Source organism: Opisthocomus hoazin, chromosome 2 (genome assembly GCF_030867145.1).
Source record: "Opisthocomus hoazin isolate bOpiHoa1 chromosome 2, bOpiHoa1.hap1, whole genome shotgun sequence".
Taxonomy (NCBI): domain Eukaryota; kingdom Metazoa; phylum Chordata; class Aves; order Opisthocomiformes; family Opisthocomidae; genus Opisthocomus; species Opisthocomus hoazin.
In genome coordinates this window covers 64,902,949-64,912,180 of record NC_134415.1, presented here as the reverse complement: position 1 = coordinate 64,912,180, position 9,232 = coordinate 64,902,949, and the positions used below count along the sequence as shown (strand labels likewise).

The 9,232-nt window shown below is 43.5% G+C and overlaps 1 protein-coding gene across 2 annotated transcripts; it reads left to right on the top strand.

Annotated features, from left to right (window-relative positions):
- Window positions 1-1,258: 1,258 nt before the first annotated feature.
- On the top strand, window positions 1,259-8,739 carry CCDC28A (coiled-coil domain containing 28A). 2 transcript variants are annotated; one of them, XM_075413941.1, is made up of 6 exons: window positions 1,259-1,361; window positions 2,074-2,268; window positions 4,987-5,150; window positions 6,118-6,272; window positions 6,907-6,929; window positions 7,983-8,739. In XM_075413941.1, exons 2-6 carry the CDS (start codon window positions 2,111-2,113, stop codon window positions 8,035-8,037), a joined length of 555 nt encoding a protein of 184 aa, XP_075270056.1. In that variant the 5' UTR covers window positions 1,259-1,361; window positions 2,074-2,110; the 3' UTR covers window positions 8,038-8,739. The 2 variants fall into 2 exon arrangements, with proteins under 2 accessions (XP_075270056.1, XP_075270055.1); XM_075413940.1 differs by lacking the exons at window positions 6,907-6,929; window positions 7,983-8,739 and having other exon boundaries at window positions 6,118-6,900.
- Window positions 8,740-9,232: the final 493 nt, after the last annotated feature.

Sequence of the window (9,232 nt, the reverse complement as noted above, 5' to 3'; positions counted from 1 at the left end):
GGACATTCCGTCTCTGTCCTTCACCTGAGAGTCACTGCAAATGCGATCTCCCTGTGACAGCACCCCTTTTCAGACTCAGAGCGGCCACTGAGTCTGACAACCACAGTGTCCCACGGAAGTCTTGATGAGGCACTGTTATATCTAACAGCCCCTTGGGTCTAACACAAGAGTCATAAAAAGGTCCAGGGTACAACTGGAGAATCAGTTTTTTGGTATCACAAAAGGTCTAGACAGAGGCAGGGAGGCACGCTAGCTGCACACCTATTAAGCCATGTCATAGCTTTATATTGAAACATACACTTGCAAACACAAGTGAAGCCTGTGGCCAGTGCTTTCACCCTGGGTGATGCAGATTATATGACCCTTCACAGCTGGTGCGTGAGCGACGTTTGAGAGCTTTCATCAGAAGACACATACAGTTGTGAACAACATGTTTCTCAGGTAAAAACTAAGATCTCATTGCAAGTAGAAGAAACGCCCGCTGGCAAATTGTAGAGATAGTTGGTAAGTTGAACTCTCAAGGCAGCAACCTGCTGTCACATGGGGAAAAACACCTCGAGCCATCAGCCATAGTAGGAAAGATGTGCCAAGCGTTGAAGTCCACAAAGCCATCAATGACAGGGAGCACTGAAGAGAGAAGTGATGACCAGAAATCCAATTGCTTTCAGTGCCGCTACATTAAAGGCAGCACCAGGAAATAAGACTTTGGGGGGGCGGAACTGACTAATGACTAAGGCTAGCTAGGCGCGCCCTGCTAACGCTGCCTGCCTGGAAAATTAAGTTCCTCAAGACTGGCGTAGAGGTGGGAGAAGACAGAGAGCCGCATCAAACTCCAGGCGGCAGCAGGGTCCTCCTCATTCACCTTGGCTGGCTCACCCCCGGGGGCGAAGCTGTACGGCAGGAAGAAGGGAGGGGGTACGGGGGGGGGTGTGTTCCTCCCGCTCTACCAGAGCTGTTACCCGCCCCGCTGCTGCAGACAGCCGCCCAGCCCCGCCTCAGAGCGGGCCCTGCCCCTTTCAGCCGTTAACGGCTGCTCCGGCCCCGCCCCGCGCGGCCCCGCCCCCGCACGCGGGGGGTACGGGGAGAAGGTCGGCTCTCACGCATGCGCAGGGAAGCCCCTCCCGGTGCCCTTTTGCGCGCGCCCAGCCGGCCGCCGTTTGCCGCGGGGGATCCTGGGAAGGGTAGTCACGACGCCGGCAAGGGGCGGCACTCCCACAATGCATCTCGCAGGGGCGGCCGGGCCGCTCCGCCCCGAATCGCAGTCACGTGACCTGGGCGCCGGGCCGGAGTTGCCGCTTGGCTGGGGGAGCCGGCGAGGCCGGGGGTCCGCGCGCGGCTGCGGGGGCGGGGCCTCCCCTCAGGTAGCGGGCGGGCGAGGGCGGGGCCTGCGCGTGGGCGGCCGTTTCACGTTCGCCGGGGGGGGAAGGGGCGGCGGTTGGTCGTACTCCTCCCGGAGCGAGCGACGGGCGGCGTCGCGGGTCTCCGTGCTGATGAAATGGCGACGTGCCCCAGGGCGGGGGTCGCTGCCCCGGGGATGGTGGCGGCTTCACCAGGGGGAGCGGCGATGGCGCCCCGGGGCCTGCATCGCTGTGCCCTCTGCCGCCTCCGTGGGGTGGGGGCTTCGGGGGAGGCCCTTCCCCAGGCCAGGGGGTTGTTGGGGAGCACCCCGTAATAGCGTATGTAATAGCAATAACGCCATCGGCCGAGTTCTGGTACGGCCCTTGCCGCTCCTCGTGCCGCCGTCATTTCTCGGTATTTTGATTGGCGCGGACTTGAGTAGTCCCGGTGTTCTCTAGCAACAATCCGTAGGACACGACGCTTGCGATCATTTTGAGGTACCCATCGGCTGAGGCTGACGCAGAAAACTTTAGTTCCTGCCTGTTTTGCTGATCAGGCAAGCCTGGGCAGCTTCTCCTGAATACTGGATTCTCTTGTTTGAAGAAATGGGCGACTGCTCATCTTTGAAGAAACTCTGATGCTGTATTTCTGTGCATTGTGACCTGTTTTTCCCATGCTTTTATTGTAATGCCATTTTAAATGGATGTTCCATACTTTTTTTCCTTCTGTTTGGAGGACAAGAAATTAGTCTAGATGCAGTAAATTGGAAGAAATGGAAGAAAGGAAAATCAAGAGGAGGAGCCCCAAATCATCTACCAGTCACCCTGCTCAGGTTGCTAACTCCAAGAAAAACTCGGTGCCGGTCAGTAAAAGTACAGCCTTTTCAAATCCTGCCCCACAGCCTGCAGTGCAGAAACCAAAGTTAAAACGGTAAGCTTGGGAGCGTCTTGCAAGAAGTGAGAGCCAGAAACCCACCAATGCTCAGACAGTCGAAAGGATGCTCAGAATGGCTGGGACAGAATGAAAACAAAGAGCTTCAGACTCATGAACATTTTGGTGATGTGTCTTTTTTTAGCGAAGCAGTTTGTGTTTAATGCAATATAATGGTTGTTTTACAGAAAAGGAAGGTGCTTGATCCTCTTCTTGTAAGCTTTATAAAATGTTACACAATGCTGTAGACTCATGCTAATAACAATTTAGCTGAAGAGAAGGTAGCCTGATGTGACAAGTGAAAAACAAGAGTTGGGTGATCAAATATGTCAAATGTGAGCATTGTATAGGAGAGAGCAGAGCCCCAGAGGTACAGCTGTGAGGAAAAAATAAAATGTTACAGGACTGCAAGGTTGGAACTGACAAGTAGGGCAGGAAATGAAGGACATAAATTGAACGGGATGAGCTAGAACTGGAATTTCCGGGTGTTTTTTGTGTTGGGACCCATCAGTGGGGGCAGTGGTAGCTCCCAGGCCGTACTCGTGCACAGGGTGAGGCATTCAGCTCTTCAGAAAGTACTGTTTTGGAATAGTTTTTGTGTTACTGATGATGCATCTGTTTCAGTTTGAGAAGGTTAATTTTCCTGCATGTTAGAAAATGCATGGCAGATACAGTAGATAAATGAGTGAAGAGTGATTTTTAAAGAAGTGAAATGTTAGCTAGAGAGGCAGCTGAGGTTATGGATCTGTAAATATTAGCTGAAGATTAAATACTGAACTGTCTTCTTTGGCACAGATAGTCTGTTTCAAGGACCAAGTATTGGCCTGATAGAAACACAATGCATTTCTGCAATGCAATGTAAAGTCTATACACTTTTTTTCTTCAGGGTAAATGTGTTAATATTTTGATAGAAATAGTAATAAATGCAAATGTGCTATAAATTGGTGGTGCCTGCAGCTGACCGTATAGTTTATTAAGACTCAACACTATTCCAGAATGTACTAGAAATTCATTTCTTGCGGCCCACAATATCGGCTAGAGAAGAAAATGTCCTTTTTGCTTTAAGTTTTGGAAAGAGGACATTCTTGCTCAATTGTTAAGTGAAGCTTACCAAGCAGTGGTAATACAGACAATTTCTCAAACTCCCCAAGTGGGAGTGGTGATTGACATAACAACGTGAGGATGAACTGCTGTTACAGTAGTGGAGTAGGAGTATTGAATTCATTTTCACTTCATCTACAAGAATCTAATGAAATAAGTTTTCCAGGAGCGGTAATATATTGTAATAAACTTCAGACACAGGTGGAAAAAATCACTGACCTTTCTGGCATATAAACCTTTCTTTAAGTCTGAAATTGAAGCAGAAATAGCCAAAGTTAAACCTGAATTGACATGTATTGCTCTGAGTTGAACCAGACAATTGTTGGACCATTAAGTCATTCCAGCGTATAGACTATGTGGTCTATACAACAGACTACAGAAACTGTTAGGCTGGAAAAAGAATTATTATTTCGCATAGGAAAGAGAGAATTTATGACGTGCAGAGCATGGGAGTATTCAAGGGAAGGGTGGAACTTACTGTGCTGTAAACCCTGTTATCTTCACTAATTAAATAAAGCCTCTTTACTAAGCCCGTGATTTTTTTTTTTTTTAATATCCCGTAGCCTTCTAGATTTTTATTTTTGGGCTCAAGATTTTTCACTGAATCAGATTCTGAACAGACTCACCATGAGACTGCAGAAGCAGCCATACCAATGTGAGTGGGGGCTGCGTGCACACATGGATGGGCAAATCGGGGATGAAAACAGCCCCTTCCCTGAGTTGTATTAGGTTAGGATGCAGTCACTTTGTCCATCCATCCGTCTCTGGGTCAGAGGTGGAATATGCTGCTTCTCACTGGTAACTGTGTGTTTAGCTTCTGTATCAATTGTGTGTTCATTTGGATTTATAATGGTTATTAATTTTCATCCATGTAGTTTCAATGGGCCACATGGTGCTCTGAATGAATTTTATGTCTACACAAAAAAAATGTACGGGATCCAGGAGTTTTGATGGTGTTCCTGCAGAGGGTGCTGTAGAGAATATTTAGCACATTTAACATTTGTTCAGGCATGGACTAGTTCCATTTGGTATGTGTTAGAGGGCTGGGAGATTGCTGTTGATGGTGAGTTGTACAAAATTTGGATGTTACGTGAAGGTAGGAAGAAGGACCTCTATGAAAGTTGATCTGAAGACAGGGTCACCTTCCTGTGTATGTTAGAATGCATTGTTTTTCATACTGATTGCAGTCTACAGGTGTGTGCGATAACAGGAGCGTATGGTTGCTGAGGGTTTTTACCTCTCGCTTAAAGAGAGTTTGCAGATGCTTTTGGAGTGGTTTTATGTAGATAACATGTCCTTGTTGGGTAATGGCTTAGACTACCGTTGGTAATGGTTTAATCTTCAGATTATTAAGATATCCATTACATCCGTGTGCTCTATTGATGTGTCCCACTATTAATAGGAAAGCACATTGTTGGAATCCTTCATTTTGCAGTAGCAAACTGTCCAGATAGTGGTGATGCGTTTTTTAACTTGGAAGGAGTGACTGAAATATGTATTACATATTTTCCATTTCATTTTCAAAGCCCAGATGTAGACTTATCTTACGTTTTAGATTCTCAGTGGAAGTAAAAGCAGGAAGTAATGTTTTTTGCTTGGTTTTTTTTTTTTTTTCAGCGTAATAAAAGAGAAAGCCAAACCTCCAGGAGGCGAAGCAAAAGGTGCACAGGCAGCACCAATCCAGCATTCTTTTCTCACAGATGTGTCAGATGTCCAGGAAATGGAAAGGGGACTTCTGAGTCTCCTGAATGACTTCCACTCTGGCAAACTTCAAGCATTTGGTAATTGCAGGAATTGTCTGTGTACAATAATGGCTTTTATAGCTACACAATGGTAACATTTGCAAACAAATGTGCTGTATGGGCAGACTGTGGTGTTGGTCTCTGCTATATGAAATGAGCTTTAACATAATTCAATAGATCTTACAGGACTTTTAAATGATAGTCCTATTGTAAGGTTGTCTTTGGTGTGAGAGGTTTCAAATGCAGTGTCATTATTTCTTCCAGCATGGCATACCAAAGGCAGTACCTCAGCTTATGGATTGAAGATACCAAGTTTAAAATCACTTATTTACGATAGTATAGGAGTAATAAGAAGTAACTGTGTTTATCCTCTAGTTTTGCAGCATATTAGAACTTCAGACTGTTGGTAACAACAACTTTTATGGAATCCACTGCAAGTTGCATTTTACCCAGCTTACTCTTCCATCTGAGCATCTTGCTATTCTTACTACTACACAACTGATGGGGGTTTCAAAAAAATCTTGACACTCTTCTGCTTCCTTTTTTTCCCCTGTACTGTGTAGAAAGATGGATATATGCTTTTGCAAGTGTAGTGTTAGGTCAGCATGTCATGTTAATTCCACATCAATTTTACAAGAGAACATCAGTTACAAGAAAGGAACCCCCACAATTTATCAAAATTAGAGAGGAGGTTTATTGTGGTCATATTTAGAGCTAAAAATACAGGGCCTTCCTAAACCAGAGAGAAATTCAGAGTATGGAAAAAACAGGCATATTCTAAAAGCCCGTTTAGTACATTTGGTGGTTATCCTAAGTTCAGCATAATGTAACACCAGACAGGATGACAAAAACTTCAGTAGTGAAACATGGAGAAATCGTTGAGAAAGCAAATTAACGTGTAAATTTGATGTTTAAATTCCGCTTCTCTGATGTAAAAAGCTGTATCTTTACACCTTCAATTGCTCTCTCAGGTTTCTTCATCTAAAGCTGTTGCTCGTCCTTTTAGGAAATGAATGTTCCATAGAGCAGATGGAGCATGTGCGGAGTATGCAGGAGAAACTTGCTCGCCTCAATCTGGAGCTCTACGGGGAGCTGGAAGAACTCCCTGAAGACAAAAGAAAACTAGCCAGTGACTCCAACCTGGACAGGCTGCTGTCCGATGTAAGTCCTGGGAAGGCAGAGCACACGCAGCTTTGCCCACAGAACTCGGCTCAGCAGAACAACACTGCTAGGTGGGCAGTGATTTACAGTTGAGGAGAACATGGCTCTGTAATGAACTGAGACATGAGCCCTGCCCTCACCTAGGTTTTGCGAAAACGCAGTACCTGGTTTGCTTTTTTTGTAGGCCGCTGCTGCTTGTTTTGGTGAGTGGAGCAGTCTAGCTGTAAACTATCTGCGGAGACAGCGAGGGTACCAGGGGACTATGACCATCTCCCCTGTGGTCCATCCTCCTGCATCTGGGGAAGCCCACACATAACAAGGAATTTAAATCTGTGTATTCTATGCTTTCAGTTTCTCCTTTCTCTCGTGTATTTCCGTAAAACCCAAAACTGTTAAAATTTCTTTAAATTTCCTGAGATTGGCAGATTTAAACTTAATTTGGGACTTAAGATGTGGCGTGGAATTCAGTGCAGGTTTGCTTTGCTTTTTGTAATAAAATTGTACATTTCAGTCCAAGCTATTAGCGATTTCCCTCATTGTTTTAATGTATACATTCCATCATAACAGTATAATTGTTGCATTTATTTGACTAACTGAAATGCCACTTCTGATACTTTTTGCATTTATATTGCAGCTAGAAGAACTGAATTCATCTATGTATCCTTTTCCTGAAAGGTCTATTTTGCATTATAATTATCGTTAACTGTAATCAAATTACAGTGTATTTCCCCAGTAACTGGTTGCTTTACAGGAGTCAAACTGCTTCAATAACATCCTTTCTTTTAAATTAGTACTGCAGTACAGCATGGATTTTAGGTTCTTTCAATGCATAAAAGACTGGATCTTAAGTCTTTCAGTTACAGGCTGCTTTTTCATATGGTGATTTATTTAGCTAGTGTGTACCACTCTAGACAAGGTTTTGATGGCAAAACCCATCCGAAGCAGGGTCTTCCCACATGTGTCTTGCTGAGACATTTGGGAACAAACATATTCCTTCTATGGTATTCAAAAGTGTTCTGTCCCATTGATAAGGGAATCCTATTACCTCTTATCTTTTTTCTAGAAATATGTGCAGCTGCTTATCACTGATTTTACTGTGAATAGTGGACTGACGTCATTTTTTTATGTCTAGGGTCAGACTGTGGTTGAGTCAAATACTTCAGCAGAGCTTTGGTAATTGAACAAACGTGTGCACTTAGCCCACCCAGAAGATGACAAAGCTAAATGTCTTGTCTTTTACATCATGCTTTCACTAAGCTGGAATACAGCTGAGGAGTGTTGCATTCAGTTTATACTGCAGTCTTGTCCCTTCTGATGTTAAACACTTTGTATGCATTGAGGAAGGTGGGACTCTGGTGTGGGACCTAAGATACTGCACTGGTATATACATTCTCTGTGTCTGGAAAGCTGTTTAAGGCTAAGTCTCATAAAGAACACGAGTGGACTGTGATAATAATATCACATAATAGTGATAAAAATAATTTGCCATCCCTCTTGATCTGCCAGCCAGTTCTGGAGATACCTCACGCTTAAGTCCCCTCGAGGAAGATTAATCTGCTGATTGAGAACTAGCGTAGGACTTAATAGAACTGAATTCATCTGGGCTGGTGCATACCCGTCACAGGACTAGGCATAGTGTCGTGTAACACTGCTATCTTGTTTATACCTTATCTGTACGTGAAAATGTTATTCCTTAATGGTTTGCTTCAGTCAAAAACTACATTTAGCAGATGCTCAAGATATTCCAAATGGTGCCACGGGTTGAAAGGACAGCTTTGTCAGTTTGGCTACTCCCAGAAGCTTTTCTTTTGTTTTTCCTAACAGTGGAATCTGAAACAGTTGTTGGTTTGCTTGGTTTTTTTTTTAATTTTACACAATGAAGAATCAAAGTGCAAATCCAAATGTTTGTTTTTGCACATTCCTCTTTGGATACTGACTCCTGACATAATGCAGGGCTCAGAGTTGTAAGGAGGTGGTTGTGACACTACGCTTTTTATTATTGCCTTATTTAATAGAAAAACTGGGGAAATGTGGAAGTACATTTCTTCTGCTCGGTGTTGTTCATATTGTTGAAAATGATATATGTATATAAGTTCATTAGCATTTCTTCAATTTTTATGAAGATAGCAATGATGTTGCCTTTCTGATCAGTATGTAGACAATCTATCTGCACACTGTCTTTAGTGTTTAGTTGATCATTGATGCCACAGACTAACTTATTGTTAACAAAATAAAACATTTTAAATATGATGTTTCATTTAGAGAAGTTCCCATCTGTTCAGCTGTGTTAGAAGATACAAGTTCTTGCATGGTCTGAATGGTTGCAGAGTTTACTTTTTTCCATTACTGTGAATAATCATAAAATGTCACTAAACTAGAGTCCACATAATATGATTAATTATTTTGAAATTCCAAAATTGGGTAAGCTGTTATTGTTCAATAAATCCAGTATATGCAATTTTGTAGTCATTACTATGTTATAAATTATCTAGTATTAATTGATGTCATCTTTGTGTTCACATTTGGAGAAAAAAAAAAAATCTGTCTTAGTGTAAAATCAGGCTTGTTTTTTAGATCCTAAATTTCTGTCCTGGTCCATCGAACTATGCCTTTGGTTCTAGATTTATTTTGTATTCATTTTTTAGGTAATACATTTAGATTCTATACTGTATATACTTACAGCACAAGGAATGAAATCTTTATCCTTCTACTCGAGAGTGAAGTTTTCATCAGCCCAAAAAGGAACAAAAGATGCCAGGTGTTTAGCACCTCTGGAGAAGATGCTTCCTCAGCCACAAGATGTAGCAAGTCTGCTGTGCAGCTGGGGACAGAAGGATTATTTAAACACTGCAGTGTGCTCTGGCTGCACATTCAGCCTCAAACACTGTTATTCCCTGCCTTGCCTATCGGGCAAATCTTGGTGGTTAACGCGCCAGCAGGGACCCTGGCTGGACTTTTCC

What these genes read in the sequence shown, in the direction of transcription:
- CCDC28A (XM_075413940.1), top strand. Translation starts at nt 2,111, where the DNA reads ATGGAAGAAAGGAAAATCAAGAGGAGGAGCCCCAAATCATCTACCAGT. An exon ending in CAGAAACCAAAGTTAAAACG is followed by an intron (nt 2,269 to 4,986) that starts GTAAGCTTGGGA and finishes TTTTTTTTTCAG; the next exon opens with CGTAATAAAAGAGAAAGCCA. An exon ending in TGGCAAACTTCAAGCATTTG is followed by an intron (nt 5,151 to 6,117) that starts GTAATTGCAGGA and finishes TCGTCCTTTTAG; the next exon opens with GAAATGAATGTTCCATAGAG.